This window comes from Pagrus pagrus, assembly GCF_965226575.1.
Source record: "Pagrus pagrus genome assembly, chromosome: 9".
Lineage (NCBI taxonomy): Eukaryota > Metazoa > Chordata > Actinopteri > Spariformes > Sparidae > Pagrus > Pagrus pagrus.
The window spans coordinates 27433660-27455941 of NC_140193.1; the positions used below are offsets into that span (position 1 = coordinate 27433660).

Consider the following 22282-nt stretch of genomic DNA (forward strand, 5'->3'; position numbering starts at 1 on the left):
TGTGGCTGCTGATTGTCTACCAAGCAGCCACTCTTGCAACTAACCAGTATTGGGAAATTATTTTCCAGAAACTAAAATTCTATGCAAAAGTATAGGCACTCACTGAATGCTGTGTATCATAATTTGATGTCCTTTAAATGTATATTACATTCAATATTAGACATGACTAATGTGTATAGCTATGGGTATCAAACATGAATAATTATTTCTGTATGTTTACAATATGGAACAGACAATCTGGTTAGATTTAAAATCTTATTTACTGGAAGACTCTACAGCAGCTGATTAAAACCACCAGAACATCACTGGTACCATCTACAGAGCATCAGTGACATCAGTGAAGTGAGATGTCTGCACAGAGCCCAAAGATACTAAAAGACAACACCTGTTCACCCTGCTGCCATCTGACAACAGATACAGAAGTATCTGCTGCCGTACCACCAGACTACAGAGCAGCTTCTTAACTCATCCTCCACACTCCAACATACATACAGATTATTTCTAGTATTTATTATTTATTAATCCATCTAAAGAATTTATTAACTAACTTTTGTGAGGAGCATCTCTTCATGTTATCCTGATGTAAAATCACAAAATAAATGGATCTTGAATCTTTATTCTTTGTTCAGATAGTTTCTGATTTAATCAAGAAAAAAAAAAATCCCCATTTTTGACTATAATTGAGGACAGGGTCTTGTATTTCTGTTTGTGTTTTGACATGATTTTTTTCATCTTGTTTGGTATCAGTCCTGGTATAAAAAGAAAATGACATTTCCCTGAGATAGGCACGAGTACTAAGACAACTGTATACTTTTATATAGTGTTCAGCCACTGTGTGCATTTTTTGGGTGTACTGTAGGTTGCCAACTTTAAACCTGGCCAGGGACTATAGTAGAAAACTAGCCTCTTGGTTTATTCTGGTATATTTACAATAATGTTCATTAATATGCACTGTCCCTGAGAAATAAATTGAATAAATGAAATGAAATAAAATGCTGGGATGACATTCATCAGCCAACTTATCACAGATACCAGTATGAGCATATACAGTATGTTGGAGGATAGAGTAAGACATTGCAGTATAGAAATTAATGTAAGTTTGAGTTAACAGTATCACTGCAACACAATTTGTCCTCCAGCTTATTTTATTAGCTTATTTTTTATGTTTTTAACATGCAAATGTAATTTCAGCATCCAGTATCTGTTGAGCCCTTGTTACTACATACAAACTATCAGAGAGAACTACTGAACACACATTTCTCTTCTTTCCTCTCTCTGCTTTTCTTCCTCCATTTTTCTTCTGCCCGTTTCCACTTACAGTATGTCTGTTTCCTTTATTGACCTATTAGTAGTGTCCTCTCTCCCCATCTTTCAACACTCTGCCCACTCCATCTCTCTTTTCCTGTTACTCTTTTCTGAATTCTCCCCCTCATTCAGGATTAGTGGTGGCCCGGGGCCACTCGGTTGTTTGTTTCGATGGGCCAAATTCCCAGACAGCAGATTTGGAGTATGGCAGGAGGAATGAGGAGGGTAGGGGGGAGCACAGGCTGGTTTTGTGTCCCTCATGGTAGAGAATGACGTTAACACTGCCTGGGTGAGAGGGTTGACTCCTACTGGGACCAGCCATGCTAAAAATGCGAGCAGTGGTCCTGTAAGGAGCTTTGGATGAAATCGTCTGCCAAATGGTGCGTCGATGTTACGTCCCAGGGACAGGGAGAGCTGTAATCCGCCACTCAAACACATCCTAAACTCAGCCAATGATCCAGTTATTACACATGAGGATATCATTTGTAAGCTGTGAACAGCTGAGAGAGACTGAAATCTCTGTAAAGCAGAGCAGGCTCTGACAGATACCGCATAAACACAAACACCAATGCGTGTACAAGTACAGAAAGTCACAGAAGTGAAACACACAAGTAGCCAAGTGTAAGTGTAGCTGATAGGGGCACCGACATCGACTGAAGCATTAGTGATGGAGCTAAGTTCCATCAGGTTCATCCTCTTTAACACAGGCTCATTATATTTATGCATCAACATCCTTGTATTCAGCCTTGTATCATCAGATTTAATCAAAGCTGTGGTTTAACCAATCATCTCCCTTGAATTTGATTTTAAAGTCCTCGTCTTGCTGTCTGCTCTGTGCTGATGTTCAACATCCCAGCTCCACCTCGACATTAGAGGGTGTGTTTAAAATCTATATGAAAAATAAATATATTGGTGCGACAACGCCTTGAACTACGGCCAGACTGATTATCGGTCTAGCTGATTATCAGGGTCGATATTCAGAATTTTTCCGATTATCGGTATCAGTGATTTTTATCTCAGATTGCTGACAAAATAAACTCAAGCATCCTCTTACACAATGTCCTGCTCACAACAATATCTGATTGGTAACATGTCACAATTAATAGCCTATAAACACTGAATAATCTGAATCTGCAAAGTAACTAGTAACTAAATGTATCAAATAAATGTAGTGGAGAGGAAGTATAAAGTAGCACAGAGTCTCTTTCTAAAATGATAAGTATATACTAAATAATTTGCACTCTTCAATAAGTACACATAATATCAATTATTCTAATCACTGACTTAGTCTATCTTGACTGATAAGTCTCCAGAACAAATGTGTAAATAAGACTAATTCTACGCACTTGACTAAATGACTTAATAAGATCAGCATTTTTTTACACTGCTATGAAGAATCTGCTAATACATACTGTACAAGACACTGCATATATACACACACACAGGCACACAAGCACGCACGCAGGCACACACACACACACACACACACACACACACACACACACACTGTACTATACAACTGTACATAGCAGACACACACAGTCTCTGGTGTAAGCAGTGGGCCACTGTTGACATGTAATGGAGCCTCCTAAATGGATTAAGGGGTAGACTGTGAAATGTGCTGAATGTGCCTGCTTGGTAAGAAGGGCCCCGAGGGCCAGCAGGAGAGACAGGATTAAGTCACCCGTTTTGTGTGTGTGTGTGTGTGTGTGTGTGTGTGTGTGTGTGTGTGTGTGTGTGTGGTTACAGTATGTCATTTCCATACTTTGTCATGCCACTTCACCATCAGCCGATCCGTTTGTTCACACTGTTCAGCATGCATCAAAGGCAGGAGGCACAAAGATGAGCTGCTATGAAGGAAACCCAAAGACCATCGTCAAATTAGCTCCAGGATCACTTCATTTGTTGCCCTCACACCGTTTGTGACTGCTGTCAGATATTTGCATTGAGCATTAATGCAAATGCACTTGTGAGGCCTTGAAAAGGATATAAGTGATGTGCTATTCTGCCCTCAGCATCTGCTGGGGAAGTCCCACCTGATGTTTTTATATTGCCTCTTCTGCATTTGGCATTGGTCGTCTAGACTTTCCTTTCTTGAATGTTAACATCTTTTCCCTTAGGACAACTGAAAATAGAACGGAGCGGAGTTATTCTCCGAGCATGAAAACATTGTGAAATTAAAATGTGGGATATCCACAAAGTAAAATGGAGGGTGTCTAGTATTCTTGCAATTGGATGTGAAGTTGAAGTTTATCTTTGTAATTCTGTCATGCTTCATCATCAGTGCAGAGTCTTGAGGATGAAGACCAAGTGCTCAAGTAATTCATGAGCAATTGAAAAGCAGGACTTTTACATGAACTACGACTGTACACATCTGCATTTGGTTCAACTTCACTATTAATTCATTAGGAGAGATCACTTCCTTCATTTCCCACTCTGCATTATCCTCTTCCTTCCCTCATTAATTTCATTCTCTTAGCCTCTCTCCTCTCTCTTTTCCTGTGTTCAGTGCATGGTCCATTTCCCCACATCTTTCTGCTTGTCATCTCCGTTACAAAAATCTCTCACTCTTTTTCTGTCCTCTTCCCTCCCTGCATCCATTTCTCTCTCTTCTTCACACCTCTCTGACTTAATCTCATTTGGACTATCTTTTAACCTCTGTGTCCTTCCAACTCTCCTCCCTGTGTGACTTTGTACTTTTTCTATGTGGTTGAATCAAACTATTACATTTTGAGTAAGGAAGTAAGTAAGGTTTGGATGGGCATGACAAGTCATTTGTTTTCAAAGTGGAATTCATAAAGCAGTGAAGAAATTAAAATTCCTTTCCTGTTTGTTACACCATCTTGGTCTTCTTCGTTCTCTAAGTGTGTGTGTGGCTGCCTGCTGGCACAGCAGCAGCTAGTTACTGAGCATGTCATCACAGCAATATCTGCCAAAAGGGAAAAGGACTCCCAAGGGAAGCTAGACGGCTGCTGCTAGAAACAACTGGCGTGGCCTCAATATGGGCTTGCTCTCTTACTGGCAAGAACGTATCAACATTAAGGATGGCTGTCTCATGACTTACATATTGTATTTACATTATCACTTCACCTTTTGAACAATCTCTGTCATTGACTGCCTTTTTCAGAAGTCATTCTCCTTCCCTTCGCGATATCTGTGTGTTGGCGTTCAATGTCAAAGTCATTACAGGAAACTAGACCAACCTTCGAGCTGGAAACATACGCGCTGAAAATGGCAAGTTTTGATGAAGACATTGATCGTGCTATAAGGCAGAGGCCTGGTTCTTTTGAAGGGATATAGCAATTTTAATGACAGGGCTCATCTCCCCATGTACAAATGTTCAGCCAGAGCTTTTTGTCTATTGAAAATGTTTGAAATAATACATTACCCTATTTGAATTCTACTTAATTATAGAGTCATGCAACATTAACCCTAAACCCTGAATCCTACATGTGAAAGAAGTTGCCTTAAGTGCCAGAAGTCACAAGCTCAGTAATGTAATGTACAGACAGTAATGTGTGGGCAGTAGGCAGCCTAGAGATTGTAGAAACCAGAGAACAGGAAACTACCAGAACTTAACACAAATGTATGTGCTAAAGGTAGGAAGTTTGTAATTGTGCATTCTTAGTAAGAAAAAAACAAATACATTTTAACTATAATATGACCCTGTGATTGACCCATACAAGTATTTACTTTTTTTTGTCATACGTGTGAAAATAATCTTGGTGCCTTGTACAATCCTTAAAACTATTCTGCACACTGCATCCTAACAGCAAGCTAAGCCAGTGAGTGTCTCTTATTATACTCAATAAGGCTGAGCAATGCAGAGGCCCTTCTTTTCCTGAACATTAACAGACCTCCTCTTTCTAATTTTACCATGTGCATCATTAACTCTAACCCTCTACCTGCCAGGTCTGGAGTGAAAGGCCTAAAATTGCTGTTTGGTTGTTGTTGCGGCGATGTTATACTTATTCTACATCTCTTTGACTTTTTTCCCCAGAGAAAACATGTCAACTTCCTTACAAGTAAACGGTCTTGAAATTTTTGCGCTGCACCTCAGTGTAGAGTGACATTTAGGATCAATAAGCCAGCTCATTCATAGTGAACACAAAGCTAGCCAGTCCCACTCTTTCCTTTTTTCCCTCATGTGTCTCTCTGCCTTCCTGCTGGGCAGTGGTGTAATGGCAGTCAGTCAGAGGGAGTATGATGCCCTGAATTTGTTTGACGGGTTGAATGTTTGACAAAAAATGAGAGGGAATCAAATGCTCCCTGGCGAGATCAAACAGACGTCTGCCATGTGTATATACTGCAGTCTGCAGTCACCAATCCCTGGACAGCAGGCAGCTAAAGCTCCATCACAGCGCAGACGGACAGAGAGTGAGAGGAAGAAAGGTAATGTGTGGGGTAATGAAAGAGATACATGGAGAGAATCGAGAGGGTGAAGGAGCAAGAGTGACAGGAATCTGAGGAAAGGCTTGAGAGAAAAATACAGGATGTTTTCGGAGGCAGGCTTCAAATGGATCCTTGGTGGCAGAGACAAAAGGCATGTAAACACACTTGTTATTTTCTTGCCATTCCTCAAAACACTTTGTTTCACCATTTATCTTCTGTTGTCATGCCTCTCTCTTAACCTCTGTCTCTTTGCCTTCGTTTTCTGTGTTTTGCATCTTGTCCTGCCCAAACTAACTTTTTCTCTTCATCTGTCCTCCTCCCTCCCTCTGTTCTACCCGCTCTCCCTCTAATTTTCCCCCTTCCTCTCTGGTTTTGCTTCTATCACTATCATTATCTCTGTCTCACCGTCTCTCTTCCTCCTTCCCTTCATTTGCTGTTCCATTTCTGTCATTCTCCATCTCTTTATCTCCTTCCATCCCTTCTCGTTGCGTTCACAGGGGGCTTGTGGTGTAGTATTTATGCCTGCAGAGTCTACAGCTTTTCTTTTAGACGTTCTCATCTCATTATCCTACATAACAGGGCTCGGCTTGTTCCCCTGACCCTCTCCCTACTTTGTGCTATCTGCTGTTTTTAAAATCATCCCGTCTTTCAGTCCCTCTCCTTTGTTTGTTTGAAGGAACAAGGACAAAATGTCCAGAAGTTTCCTTCCTCATCAAATGCATATTGTGTGTCAGTCAGAAAAAGAAAAACTTTAAACCTGGGTTGTCCAAACTTGGGGCCATACGGAGAAAAAAGAAGTGAGTGATAAACCTAATTTAAGAGACCATATTAATGAGCAAGTTTAAAGCATATTGTGCTGTACACTTGAAGTAAAAACAATTACATCACTACTAAATTTCTTTCTCCAGTAAACAGCATAGTGACGCTGCGCCTTGAAATGACAAACTGCTGTCAGGTCAGGTGTAAGTCAATCAGAGTACATCACAGAGGTCCCCAGTCTGCTCCTGTTTATCTTTATCTTGGGAAATCTGGACTTTTCTGAACGCCCGTAGCATTCTGAGAATTCTAAGCATCATCTCATTGCATTTCAATAACCTCCAACTGCACATCCTCCTGTATTCCTTCCACATCAGCAGAGAAAGGCTTTGAGAACACGTTAATGCAGCAAATCCTTGACTTTGTGGTGCTGGTTAAATTCCCTGATCAATGATGTGAGCACAGTTACATAATCTATTTTTTTACAGAATTGTTGGCATTTGGGAAACTTGAGATCATTTCCTGAAGAGTTAGGAAGTTTGCAACACAAGCCCATTTTTTCCTCGCAAGCTTACTTTCAATGTGTTCAGGCAGCCGGTGAAATGAACCAAAAAAAGTAAGGTCTGCCAACCCCTCAGGACGGCTCAGTTCAACAAAGCTGTGACATTTAGAAGTAGTTTAGGGCAGGAGGGAAAAAGTATCAGAATGTTCTACTACCAGGATGGAAGGATGGACTACTACTTTAGAAATATGGTTTATAGTAGGAAAACTCATTTAAGTAATTATCTAGCATTATCTATTGCCTCTATAAATGTAGTTCAAAGTAGGGTTGGTCATTCTTTTAGGTAGTAAATATCTATCATGATGGCATACTACATTTAGAAATATAGTTACAAGTAGGGAGGCTCATTTTGTCAAAAACAAGAGCCTTTATCATAAAACAATGCCAGTGTCACTGATTCTAGAGATTTGCTGGTTCCACTTTCTTACCAGCGCACTGTTGACCCACAGTTACGTAAATAAAAGTATTTAATGTTATGTAATGTAATGTAGATTATTTTCCTTGTGATATGTAATACAAAGGTTGTCATATCCAGGAAAATACATAATAAAACACAATGCAGCACATAAATGGCAATTACATCACCCCCCTTAGTTCCTGGGTTTTCACAAATCGGTACTGAACACCACAAGTCCCGGTACCGGCCCTTGGTCCAGTGTTTGGGAACCCCTGCTCTATATGAATGCCTCACCATGCCATGTCAAGTGAATGATGTCGACTTTAAGATGTGTTGTTTGCTGCCATGCTTAGCCTCCCTGCTCCTGTCTGTACTAAGGGCTCATACAGAGCCTGGTAAGGAGACATTCCTGTAGGCAGCTTCTCCTTTGTGGAATAAACTATGAAAGCTATGTATAAGAGTCACCTGGGTGCTGTTAAGAGTTCAATACCAAGTGTCCAAAGCTGCCAACTGCAATAGGTAACAAAGGATTATGAGAACTTCTAGTCTCAACAGCTTTTGGCAAAGAAATAGTTTTGGTGTTGAAGATAACAGCTGTCAAAATACTATATCTAATTTTCTGTTTCCAAACATTTCAACATGTAAAGTACAGTGTATTCTGTAAACAAACAATCTTTGGAGTTGTAATGTGTACAGTTTCAGCTTGAATAAAAACAAAGTTGCTTCCAGTTTTGTGCTAAGCTAAGCTAGGTTTGGGTTACATGACATTTAAATCAGGATCAATCTTGAAGGTGTCCACGCTCTACAAAGAGATTTTGGTATTACATATCCTCTTCTGCTTCCACTTCTGTTTCCTTCACATAACCTCACTGACCATCAGATCCGTGCCACTTCAACAAACCTAGAACGATGAATCCAACTAGATGGCCATGCTGATGACAAATTACTTCAGGCAGCACTTCCTTGAGTGCCTTGTTGTAAATGATGCATTGTGAGTTACAGCACGCAATATGGCGGAGGATGAGCTTGAACGTTCTTTAATGTAATATTGTGTTTCAATGGTGCAAATGGAGACATGTAAAGGCATGTTTCAAGTCCAGCTATAGTCTACAGGACTTTACAAAACTAATAAAAGAAGATTGCAATTTCAGTGGGAATTCAGATCATGATTGTGATTAAATAGAAAATAATATCACAATATCTTCACAGAAATTAAAATGATTATCTAACTTCTCATGGTCTGATGGTAAAAAGCATATTTTCTAAATATTGTCCCGTCCCTGTAAGATGTTACAAGTATTGCTATTGCAGTTCTCTGTTGGTTAACAGTTAAGTTCCATCTACTAAATTGGCTGACGTGAGTAAGACATTGCCTGTTTTAGCAACTGGAGACAAATGCAGCACAAATAGAGAGAGGGAGACTTCTGTACCACTGTTCCTCTAGCACCACAATGTACTATATAATCCACTTAACTGACATTGGTGTCCAGCATAGCTGCCTGTACTCTGCATACTCTGCTGCAGCCCACAGTCCTCTGAGCTTTACCATCACATTTGGTGTAACAACAAGGGAACAATGTGTCAGGTTGGAAAGGTAACACCAACCAATTGTGGGGATACTGTGACTACAGTTTCTGGACTTATAAAAGGAAGCTAAACACAACGGTCTGCTAATGAGGTGCAGGTACTGGCAGAACAAACTCTTAGAAGAAGAGAGAGAAAAACTCCACACACTTAAATAGCAGCAAGAAGCAAAAACAATTCGGACAAAACATTGTGTTTGATTAAAACAGTTTTGTCGCGCCGGGCTGTTTTTCTTTCACTCTTGTCAAGTTTTTTCACCTGCCAGTGAAGGAAGCTGATGACTTTATAGATTTGTTCATCACAGTAGATGAACATTATCCTGAGCTCTCCTGTTGTTACCCCTGCTATGAAAGTAATTGGAAGGCTTCCTAGAACAAGGTTGTAGTTAAAGACACACAAAAATCACAAAATCCTACAAACATAGGAGCAGAAAACATGACCCTAAACTCTCCAAGTGTATGTGAGTTATCCAAGGCAGGGAAAATGCAGGAATCATAAAGTTAAATTTAATACCTTTTAAAGACCTTTTTTAAGACCCTTTCCATTCATTTGAAGACCTCATCGCCACTTCAAGTTCTAACCGCTTACATCAGCAACACACTTTAACTTACATTGACTATATATTAATTGTAAAATAGCACAACTAAACAGTCTTAGTTTGTGGTAACTCCTTATCAATACAACATAATTCAAATAGGCGGGGTGGGAACAAAGCACCAGAGAATGAACTGAGCGACCAACCCAATGCAAGGTTTATTAGAAAGAAACCATTAGAAACCAGTATTTTACCAATAAACAAAACAATTGACAAAACTTAAAATGAAATATATTGAAAATTGGCCCTGTGACTGATACATTAGTAAATAATGTATCATTAGATTATTAGTATTGCATCAATTCTGTTGTAGCTGTAATTACTTTATATACTCTTAGTAGTTTCATCCAGTGGTTCCCAACCTAGGGGTCGGGCCCCTCCAAAGGTTGAAGATAAATCTGAGGGGTGCTGAGATTATTAATTGGGTAGAAAATATGTTCTGCTCCACAAATATGTATTGTATGCCATTTACTGTTTTTAAGATTAAAGAAGGTAAAAGGATTAATAATTGTGGGAGCGTGGATGTACTGGACTGATGAGACAAAGTAAAAGAGGAAAGAGGGACACGTGTAGTGAAGAACATAGGTAGAGGAGAGTGGAGAGGAAGTGAAAGGAGAACAGATGAAAGCAGGAGGTGAAAGAAAAAGTTGGGCAGAAGAGTGAATTTTAGAAAGGGGCAGGATAAAAACATATTGCAGCATTTAGAAGAGAAAGTGAGATATAAAATGTGTGGAGTGAGGAGGACAAGGGACAGAAATTGGAGGGGGAGATGGAGCAAAGAACCAAGTAAGGAACATAGGCAGAAATCTAAAAAGCCTCAGAGATAAAGGAGAAGAGAGAGGAAAGTAGAGAAAGGATGAGGGTAAAAAGGAAGGACGGCAAGGAGAAGACAGAGAAGGAGAAGAAAATGACTACAAAGGACAGATGACAATAGGGAACAGAATGAGGAGAAAGCAGAATAGAAATACAGTATAATACAAGTAGACAAAGGAGCAGAGGAAGAAAGGAGAAAGAAAAAAGATTAAAAACAAAAAGCTCAGTGAAGAAAAGGGGAGAAAAGAGGGATGAGGAGAGGGGAGCCGAGAAACATAAGGACAGGACAAGATGAACAAATCTGGATGGAGGAACATAAGGACAGATAATTGTAAGAAAAAGACGGAGAGAAAAGTCGAACAGAAGAGCATTAGCAGCACGGAGATGAGAGAAAACAGGTGATGATCCTATTAGATCAGTGCAGACAGGTGGCCAGGAGAGCAAAACAGAAGACAGAGCGTAAAAAGAGAGGGAGAAGGTGGTGAGGACGTTAGAGAGAGGTAGAAACAGAAGGAGAGACAAAAGTATAAAGCTGGGGACAGACAGAGGAGTAAACACAATCCATCACTGCTGCTTTGTTTCGACTCTCAGACCAACACCTCCTCCTCCAGAATGCTGATTTCCAACTCTTAACTTAAGAGCCTCTTTCTCTTCCTTCTTCCATGTTTATCTGTTGTTGAGTCTGTGGCTGCAGTCCAATACCCATACTGCCATACTATTCAGTCTGCCAGAAAAAGATTTTTTAGTCCCAATACATATGCAGTATGCCAAAAATGCCAGGATGTCCTAATGCAGCAGTTCACATTTGGCAGTATGCAAGCCGGCATGCTTTTCTGTTTATTCTGACCCACAATACATTAGTATAATATTGCTGCACAAAGCAAAGTGGAGGGTCAAAGTTCATGGCACAATGTAATAATGAGTAGTGTGTCCCAACTGTATGACACTGCAAGCACCAGTATGTACTTTCTCCTTGTATTTGGTCTTAAATCGTTCTCCTCCTGCTGTTTCTCTTTCATTCAGTTTGCCTGAGTCATCTCTGTCGTGTTCACTGATCTCTCCTTATTTCTCTATTTCCACTGTGTTGATGACCATCAACAGACAGCAAAAGACATTCACTGACTTCTAACTCTCATTCAGTGAGGTTGTCCTTGACTTTGACTCAACTTTCTTGTCTACTTATCTTCCATTGCTTCCATTGTTTTGTCATTTACAGTAGCTTTCTTCCTCAAGAGAAAATTTGAGCCTAACCTGACAGGAGCCCATCAACCTTTTTAATGCATTTAAAACATTTTTTTTTTTGCTGCTGCATAGCCTCCAATATTTATCTAAGTCTCCATAAGGAGCTTGTCTTTGTTATTCAACTCTGAACCAACAGGGAAATCTGATAACACTTACCCAAAGTGGTCCTACATTCAAAATTTCCATTTCCCAGTTCACTTTGATGTTTGATGAAGAATACTGTGGCAATTTAGTGACTCAACTTTATTTTATTCCATTTCAAAAGGTAATTAAGCACAGAGAGAGCACAGAAGTATGAATAAAGAGGCCAGTAGTGAAATTGGCAGACTAACTCTGGGAAGAGGAGCCGGTGTGGGTCACTCCAGGATCATTTTAATGCACTATAGGAGACAGACGCCCTCTCCAGCACAACAAATCAGAATTCTGGCTATTAATTACTTACTCTGATTGTTATTCTGGTTCAACTAATCAACACATTTTATGATAAACTGTTTGATGATAATGAAAAACAATTGCTATTTAAAGTAGTTAAATATTTAAAGTAAATGAAAAATGTGGATGAGAGGTCTAACAGCAGTTTTACAGAAGCAGGTGAAAATAACTCAATTCATTAAAGTTCAGATTTGAGAGCTATCACTTGAGAATTCTCCAGTCACTGTTGTTATGCCTAATTATCTAATAGTTTGGGCTGAGGGATGAAGTAACAGATATGTAAAGTGGCTTCATTAGTCTTTCCATCCATGAAGCACCAAATAATATTATGATTTCCGAAAAATGTAATACAATTAGCACTAAAAAATGTAATAAAACCCAATATGTAACAACATGAGCAATAATGTAAATGCCCTGACTGATACAGTACTAACATTATTACCAATAATGTAATACCGTAATTGACTCCCAACATTGCAAGACAGCCTGACAGCTGATATCAGATAACGTTCTCCAACTTAATCCTTACAAAACACAAGTCGTCATCATAGGCCCTGAGAGCATCTCTGCTAAAATACAGCAATGTACTGGTTGCTTAGCAGCAAATATTAAAAAACCTTGGACTTCTCTTTGATCAACAGACTATTTTGAGCTGCATTTAAAGGAAGTGGTCGAATCAAGTTTCTTCATGCTAAGAAACATGGCTCAAAATCAGAGCTAGCTTCCTTTATCCTTCAAACAAATCACTCATGTGTTTGTGTCAGACCTCATTACTGTAATTCACTGTTCACCACCCTGAGCTGCTCCTCTATCTCTCGGCTCCTGTTGACCGCGAGACTTCAAACACAAGACGTTTGTCACAGTTTACACCAGTGCTGGCCAATCATTGGTTACGCATAGAGCGGACAATGATTTTAAAATCCTTTTAATCACCTATAAAGCATTACATGGGTGGCCCCACTTTGTATATCTGAGCTGTTGTGTCCCCTGTTCACGGTGAGATCACTGAGGTCTATGGACCAAGGCCTTTTGGCTGCCCTGAAATCTAGGCTGCACCAAAAGGTGACAGGCTTTGGCAGGTGTGGCTACCACCCTGTAGAAACAGCCTCCCACTATCCTTAGAGACACAGCCAGTTGACAGTTTATGAAGCTAAAGTGTATAATGAAGTATTATTATTATTATTATGAAGCTGTAGTGTGTAAATTCAATTTAAAATCCAAATTACATTATCGATAAAAATGGCATTACGTTATTTGTCAAGTTATTACATTACTGTGTTTCAAGACATTTTCAATCAAGTGCGCAACATCTTTGTATCTTTGGGCGTTTTTATATGTTCAGGAAATTCTAATATTATTGGGGGCTACAGTACAATCCCTCAAGGCTTTTTTTTTTTAGCTCGCTCACTTTTTGTTCTATTGTGTTGGCTGTCATTGTTCACTTTCCACTTTTAGCCAGCATCCCATCTATTCACATCTGTTTCATTATGTGTTTGTATCTTTCAATCTTGTTTCCTCTTTTAACTTGCTTCGCTTCTCTTTTCAGTGTTTATTTCCTTTTCAAGTTGTCTGTCTCATCTCCTTCCCCGTCTCCTGTTCTCTTTTAGTCATCTTAAATTATAAAGTCTTAATTTAGCCCTGCTTCTACTCTTCTTGTCTCTCCCTACCACTCCCTCCCCTCTTTCCTCAAACCAATACCTCACCCTCCCTTTACAACTCAGTCCCTGCCTCCGACAAACATGGCTTCATCTCCAACAACGTGCCGACACCCAACTGGGAAAGACGCTGATCAACTCTGAAAACATCACCCTCACCCCTCACTTCCTCACCCTTCAGTCTCTCACATGGTTTCTCCTTCTCTTTACTTTCTTTATAACCTCCATCTCTGCAGGGAGTGGGCACTGTACTCGCATTCACGCAGTTACACACAAATTCCCCCGGGGAGCTGCCCAGTAACAACCATTCATCCCGCTGCTGGTTGACAGGAGCAGTTGAGGGGTTAAGTGCCTTGCTCAAGGACATGTCCAATGAGAGTGAAGAATGGCTCTCACTTGCTTTTCTCCCCCCTCGGCCATTCATCATCCTCATTCTCCACTCCCATCTCTTTATCTGTACCCATCACCTTCACACACCCTCCACTCATCCTCGCTGTCCCGCCGCAGTTGTTCCTCCACCCTCTCCTCTGTTCCCTCCATCACTGTCTCTCCTCGGAGCCCTCTCATGCTCCATCTCCCTCCTTTCCCACCACCCACTGCTTCTATTATCGCTCGAGTGGGCTCTGATGAATGGCTGAGTTTGATTTTTGGGGAGGAGGTGGAATCAAGCAAGAGGGATAGGAGGAAAAGAGTTGTAGAATAAGAGTGACATTAAGTTTTGCTTGGAAGGCACTTTAGCTGATGCTATTCAGAGTGATTTAACGAAATCCTCGTTCATCCGTTTAAAAAAGCCAGCGCACAATCGCTGCCTCGTTCCCTGTGGTCAGGCAAAGTCTGATAGATATTTCCAGTGTTGGGGTGTTATTCGTGGGAGGAAGTCAAACTTTTTTTGGAGGCGATTACATCATCTTTAACTGATTTAGCTTGTTATGTGCATGTTTTTTCCTACTTTTACGGACACTTGTTTTTATAGACTCATCACAGATGTTATCTCCTCAATACACCTTACTTACAAATATATTACTTCCTCCCCCACACATTTCAGCTCACCCGATACAACTCTGTATTGTTTCAGTAGTTTCCGGGTGAATTTTTGACAGCTGTGGTACGAAGAATAAAGGAGCAAAAAATAGGAAATGGATCAGACGTTTTCAGACAGGGTTTTAAGTAAAATGTCTGGCTATAAAAAAAAGGTTTCCTCAGCAATATGTTGGCCAGTACTTGCAAAAAAACATTATAACAAAGAGCACAGTGGATGTGGGCGTTGAACTGAACACATATTTAATGTATTTGTTCCCATTACAGTGAGAGCACTGCTTGGCTGAGTATGAAAGCTGGGGTGGATGGGATGGACAGGGAGAAGGAAATAGAACGGAAAAAGATACATGGCTGGATTCAAGTGGATTCAAGGACAGGATGGATGAGAGGAGGTGGAGAGAAGTGGAGAGGGTAAGAAAAGAGGTAGAAGAAAGACGCTTCTATTCTTTTTGTGCCCCTTCTGTCTTCTACCCAAACTGTTCAGGTCATTAAAACACAAATACCACTTTTCCACTGGTCAAAAATCCCACTTAAATCCACTAAGATCAGGCTTTTGTGTGCAATGGGAATGAGTAAACTCGGCAATTACACCCGGGTCAATTGACTCTGCAGTAAACCTGGGTTTTACTCACCTCAGCTCGGCTTTGATCTAAAAGCAAGACCTTGGTGAACATGCAAAATTTCATCGTGCAAAGTGATGACGCGTTATCAACATTCGGTGGTGGCACGTAAATAAAGAAGGAATTTGAGATGCGGTCTAGTCAAGGACGTTTTATTACTGGACACAGTGTTGGAGGTGGAGCCCTGTTCATACCTATGAAAGCTGCTCAGTGGTGTTTTGAAGGCAAAAAGCTTGATTCCTGGCAGTGAAAATACCTGGGTCCTAGACCGAGCCGGCTAGCTTCCGGTCTAGCGCCGGGCTAACTTGAAGGGTGATGAAACAATTTAATCGTGCGGCTCTTTTAGACTTTACGAATGTTATTGGAGCGAATGGCTCAAATTCTGACAGAAAAGAGTCATTTCGTGTGGGTTGTGACGCTCAAAAGGATTTAGCCACCGTTTTACAGATGCTTCTTTCACAATGGGTCTATAGTTTTGCGGTAAAAGCAATCACTCTCTGTGCTTCCTCAATCCGACCCCTCATCCCTTCTCTCGGCTGTTCAGTATTTATAAATGAGGTTCATCAGGATTCTGCCAATTACAGACACTTCTCATTCACAATCTCAGGTGAGCACTTACTTCCTGTCCAGAGAGGTAGTAGGCAGCCAGCAGTCCTCCTATGAAACGAATGTTGACTTCAAACACAGACACCTCGGCATTCTGGGAAAACAAGAGAGCACAAAAAACAAACATTAGATATCATGAACCATTTATTTGACTTCACAATCTGTTGACTGGTTTCTACCATTCTCATTCGTGGGAAGTTTTGATCTCATTTGTGTAACTGTCAGTCATCTTTAGTTAGTTGTTTAGTGAGTGTAGTTTCTGCTCTGTAAGGGGTTTCTATACTACCACTACAAATTGTGTTTCATTCTTTTTCTACAACAGTGTTTGTATCAACTGGTTTGCAAAACCTTCAAACAAAGTATGAAACACACATTTATAGAAGGGAGAGACAGGCTATCCCAAAGAAATAAGCTAAATCAGAGGTAACTATTCACACACCTTTGCAGCTTATTTTTTATCTTGACTGTCTCTCCATTAAATATGAAATAAAGATGACGACTACAAGCAACATCTAATGCTCCCTCCATACCTCCTGATCTCTTTAAGAACAATGGTCTACCTGTTCAGGCAAACAACAGGGTTCATCTATCATATCGGAAGTGCCTTAAATCAGCACCTCTTCTGTACACACACTGACCAGTGGGGATACCAAACAAGACACAAGAGCAGACTGCAACACATGCCAACATGACTGTCTGACAGGACTTTAATGCTGATATACACTTGTGGCATGGTCTCCATCACTGTGCAGCTGAAAATGTGACAGAGTAGGCCAATGGATGAATGCTCTGTAACAGACAGTTACTGTCACTGGTGTCGATCGACAATTCTGTAATGGGCCTACAGATGGATGTGGAACTGCACAAAATTGCCACTGGAGACCTTCAAAGCTCCAAAGAACTAAAGAAGTTGAAATTAAAGCCATTCATTTACTACAAGTCAACTATGTGGGGATAAACACTCCACACAAGGTTTATGCATATTTCTCACACTAATTAAGCCCACAGCTGTCACTGCTATTATTCTGCAGCTTACGGTTCTATGAGGGAGGGGAGAGAGTATGCTGGTGTTCAACCTGATTTCCTTTTTTACAAAGCACGGCTTGATGGGGGCTAAATCTCGACAGAGTCTACCCAAAGGAAAAAAATCACCCTCCTGCTAGTCCTGCAGCTTTCTCAGGGACCAAAACAGTCTCGAGTGCGGAGGAGTACTTCGGTCTATCACTGTGAAGTAGTTCATGTGAAATTAGTAGTCTCTATAACTGACAAATTCCTTGATGCCATGGCAACATGACGACAACAACACCTTGCAGCCCAGTGCATTCAAATGCCGAGAGCTACTTGCAAATTACAATGTGACCTTGTTCTGATATTTTCACAGAGGAAATAAAAACATACAAGAGATGAGGACTTTACCTGCACACCTCTCTAAAGGGCAGCCTGAATTACCTCCATTTAAAATAAATGCACTCCAGAGGGGATACAGAGAGAAAGAACTAGCAGAGGAGAACAGGAACAATGTCTGAATTTTAAACATGTTCAACTGTCTGCTAGGTTGGATAAAAGATGATCATGATGGTGGGGGGTTACACACTGATTGCTCCACCGTGACCGGATGAGGTAAAGGTAGTCTCAGGGACAGGTTTCTGCAGACAGCGTTCATAAATTGGTTCGATCCTCAACCGTAACCATTCTTCAGTTTTGGATCAGCGGTAGGGGCCAAATCACATTTGCCCTCAGCTTCCAGCTATCCTTCAGTAACCTACTCTGTCCAATCTCTGCCTGTTGCCCTATCTGACAGCGTCTATAGCTGTCATCACTTCATATTATGTTGCTAGGAAGCCTTTGCAATAAATCTATATGGGGAACTGCCAGTCTTCTTGGCATCCCTCCTCCCACGGGACTATAATTTCCACCAGAATGTTTTTCTTATCTCCTGGGGACAACAGCATTTTGTCTGGGCAGAGAGCGGTGTGGATCATGTGTGGAAATTTGAGCTCTATTCACATCGATCCTCTTATCTTTATGGTCCGCGAGCCATATGTAGTAAAAGTTGGGTTTTGGCATCTTGGGCAAAAAGGTCCGACTCCCTCCTGAAACAAAGGGGACTGCTCTACCCGCATCTTTACAAACGGGTTACTTTTTCTGCCTTTCATTCTAGAGTCAGCAAAAGGAAGAAAAAAAAGCAAGCGGCTCCTACAATCGACCTTGGGTTAAAATGGTTTTGCACACCGTCATGACGTGTGACAATTTACCAGTGTCACTTGCAGCTGGGTCCCCCCTCAGATCCCATATGTGCAGTTGTGCCGGCAAGGAGAGAGCGTTGAATACCGACTGTAAAAGGAGTGAGGTGAGGGATGGCTTTCATCTCCACCTACATTACTTCCTTCTTTAGATTTTTCCACTTTGTCAAAGAGTGCAGACCTCAACCACCCTTGCTTTTCTCCCTAAAGGGCTTCCCTCCTTTGCTTTTATTATCTGTCTTTTGTTTGCATACTGACTTTGCATGCATTTGTTATACGGTCAATACAGTTAAATACATTTGCATTTATCTTGTAAATGTCTCCACTTCAAACGAGTTTTCTCTTAAAATTGAAACAGTGGAGCACATTAGCAAAAGTACCATCATATTGTCTACATTATGAACCCAGTAAAAAATACCCACTATATTATAGTGGGCAAATAATCATCAATCATCATTCCATTTGTCATTTTGAAATGATGAATGTTAGTGGGGAATGTTGTTGGATTCTCCGCTGATCAGCACCTGATTATTTAAAGAAACACCTGTTAGCAATGAAGCAAGGAGCGCATCTGAAGAAGCTACACATGAAACACATAGTTCACTCCCTCTAGTTTTAATGTAATTGTTAATAAAATAGTGTCAATCGTATCCTGGTGTGCACTTTTGATCTACTGCACCCAGAAGAGAAGCACTGCAGTGCACGGGATATCTTCTGTTTGTTGCTTCTTTATGTGTTTATTGGTCTAAAAAGCTCAGAGAACTGGTTGAATGTAGTGAACTATCCAACCTTTCAGTTATAAAGCAGGAGATGCAGGGTTGTCAGTGTTGCAGTCAGGCAGTTATCGTTCATGTGTTTTGGAGGACTGAAGTTTTTTTTGTTTGTTTCTTGTTTGTTTTTTTAAGTAACCAATAATCTCAAGAATGATGCTACAGCATGCCACAAAATAACAGGGACTGCTATAGTTATGGGTTTTATGCAGCCCTGAGTGGAAGTGTTGTTGAACTGAGTGATGAAGGGATGGCAAGCTTTCATAAAGCTCAAGGCCAACTTTGTTTGGCAGCATCCATCTATCCAACTCCCTGTCTGTCAGTCAGCCTCACTAGCTACCCATTTACAATTGTAGTTTAAGAGGCCAGACCCCAATGAGCAGGAGTGCTATAAAACAGCCCTGATTTAAAAACGCCTGTGGTGGACAAGGATAAGATGGAGAGGAATCACATAGGTTGTGCAGTAACGCATAAGAGCAGCACAAAAATAGAAGATTTGATTTGATTTAAAGGACTTGTTTTGCTCTGAAACTATGAAACAGGACAGCAGTCAGTTCTTGCTCTTATCTTCTATCATACGATATAGCTTTTAATGATAGACTTACCTCCGCTTTCCAACCTTTTATACTTTCTCTATTAATATCCACCAAACAACAGCACAAACAGAGATCTGTCAACCCATCTTATGAGCCATTTCTATTCGTGCCGTTTCCTGTCATAGATTATTGTTTATTTAACTGGATCTTGTCACTGCTGTAAAAGTGACATTCCACTCCGTGGTGAATATTCTGGTTAATGTCTGGTCAGCTGTGGCTCTAAGTCTTGATCCTCTAACTCCTAGAGCAGTTACTACTTTTGCTGATCAGTTGAAGCGTATCATCTTAATAAGAGGGGGAGCTAAACGTGCATTTAGCGTAGCGTATCAATTAGTCAAATCGCCGGAAATAAGCAGCGATAAGTCAAAGTTGCTGTATACATATAACATGATTTTTTTTACAGTGTGTGGTGTGCATCTGTGAGTTCAACTATGAAGCCTAACACAAGGTTCAACTCAAACCTTTCACTTGAGCATGAGAAAATGTGGTGATGGTCCTTGAAGTCTAAAGGCAAACAATAGAAAAACATGTCATCCAGTCACCTCAGCTGAAATATTTAATACTGCAGTGACTTGTCATTCCAGGCTACAAGTAAGAGAAACACAGAGTCAGGGAAGTCACTGTCAAATGTCTTTCACCTTAAGCAAAAGGATAAGGTGACAGATAAGGGATGGGAGAGGGGGCGTCTAATCCTGACATGACAGCGTTCACCGTGTAGGACTATAAAAGCTGAGAAATGTCATAAAAGTAAGCAGCATAACTCTAAAACTTATGAGAACATTTTGCCCTGTGGAAGACATCCCTGCCTTCCTCACGTCAGGAAGAAGTGCCACATGTAACATTTATGTGCCAACATTTTCACCACACAAACTGCAATAAAGAAATTGGAAGAAGGAACTCTTGCTCCTTTATTATTAAATCCTGTTAGTCAAACTGGGCTGAAACGTACTCCTTGACAGCCAGCATTAATTTATCTCTCCATCTTTGCCGCATCGTCTCTGATCAAATCCTCAATTTAACCAGGGTTATTAAAGCGTCAGTTAACAGAGTCCATTAATTTGGTGGATCTTTGAGCGTGGCGGTGGATGCAGACCTCACGCCGACACATCCATCATCTGAGGGCAAGCTGCAGTGCGGGGGCCCCACCAGGACACTGGAGACTCCAACAATGACTCACGACTTGGCTCAATCTGACATGGCAGCTATTTAATCATTCATTAGTGGTGGAGCTGTTGCTAGCAGGTGGGTGGCTGAATTGAGAGGTGGTGGAGGGAGGGTGTGACACACACTCAATGAAAATGTGCATACATTTGTGAAGAGCATATGCCTACGATTTTAAGCAAGAACTATTTGACACGCAACACAAATACCACATCAGAGACAACATGCACTTTATTGAATTTATATAAAATTGAGTAATTAAATGTTAGCAAGACTCACATTCATACAAATAAACAGAGGATTTTACAACTTTTTACTCTAGCTGAAATGTCTCGCAACAGTGGCTACGCCGAAATAGATTTGGGACGTGGAAACAAGTCATCAACACTAAAAAGGTAGTCAGTCGGGTCAAAACAGAAAAGTGGTCATGCAACCGGACAGGTTGGAACAAAAGGTGAACAGGGAGTGATGGTCTGGTTCAACTTTGAGCTACGTATTTACAGTAGGTTTGCACCCAAAATAATAAACAACTTTGCAAGTGCACTCACTCAGTTTTAGGCTTGTTAAGATGATGACGGTCACATTTCTTTTCCAACCAGTTTTTGTTGGAAAAATACTGCTGTGTTCACAAATCTAAGTAATTGAGGAGAGTACCGTGGGTGCTGCTCAAGGATGTCACATTATATCTGGACACAGCCTTGGAGGCGGAGTCCCGTTTATTCCTTTGAAAGCTGCTCAGTTGCGCTTTGCTTCCCGGGTATGAAAATATCCAGATCTTCGGTGTTGTGCGGCCTATAGAGCATGAGCACTATAGACTTCTGCCAACAGAGCAGGCTTACTTCCAGTTTAGCGCCTAGCTAAAGAATCTAAAATAATTTAATTGTGCAGCTCTAGATTTTCCACATTATGACTAAATGGCTCAAATTATGACAGTACTGTCGAGTCACTTTGTGGGGGTTGTGAAGGCTCAAAAATGTTTCCACCATTTTACATCTGCTTCTTTCACAATTTAAGCTTATGGAAAAAAGTATTTCTGGGCCACAGTGGGTCACGTGATGATGTAATTACACGGTTTGGCCACTATGAAAACTGGCTTCAAAGCCTGGAGCTCCTTCTGGGGGCTTGGTGCTGCTTCTTGACAGGCTTCCATACCTTTGTCTAATCAGAAGAAAGTGGGCTTTTAGGGAGGGGGGCCCTAAAGACACAGGAGCTAAAGTGGATACATACAGAGGATGACCTGAGAGGCTGCGTAAAGAGCCAGTAAAGGAGAAATAAAGGATTTGTCTAACTGTGAATCATGCAAAGCTACTCTAGTGGTGTCCCAGAATAAAAATATAGAGATGGAAATGAGTGTAATAGGTCCCCTTTAAACTTGACTTAGAGTGATGTCCTTAATCTCCAAAATGTAAATGCAGACCGTGTCCTTATTTCTGCCTATGAGCCCTGACTGGGGAGACTGGGTATGGCTGCACCCTTTAGGTTGAACAAATCTTTGAATTTCATAAGGGCCAAGCT

At 40.8% G+C, this 22282-nt stretch overlaps 1 protein-coding gene across 3 annotated transcripts in view; it reads right to left on the minus strand.

Annotated features, from left to right (window-relative positions):
* man1a2 (mannosidase, alpha, class 1A, member 2) overlaps nt 1-22282 on the minus strand; it is a 141108-nt gene that overhangs the window by 38774 nt on the left and 80052 nt on the right. For all 3 annotated transcript variants that reach the window (XM_084361748.1, XM_084361749.1, XM_084361750.1), the window contains exon 6: nt 16011-16091. In XM_084361748.1, coding sequence (XP_084217874.1) covers nt 16011-16091 — 81 coding nt within the window. The remainder of the gene's footprint in view (nt 1-16010; nt 16092-22282) is intronic.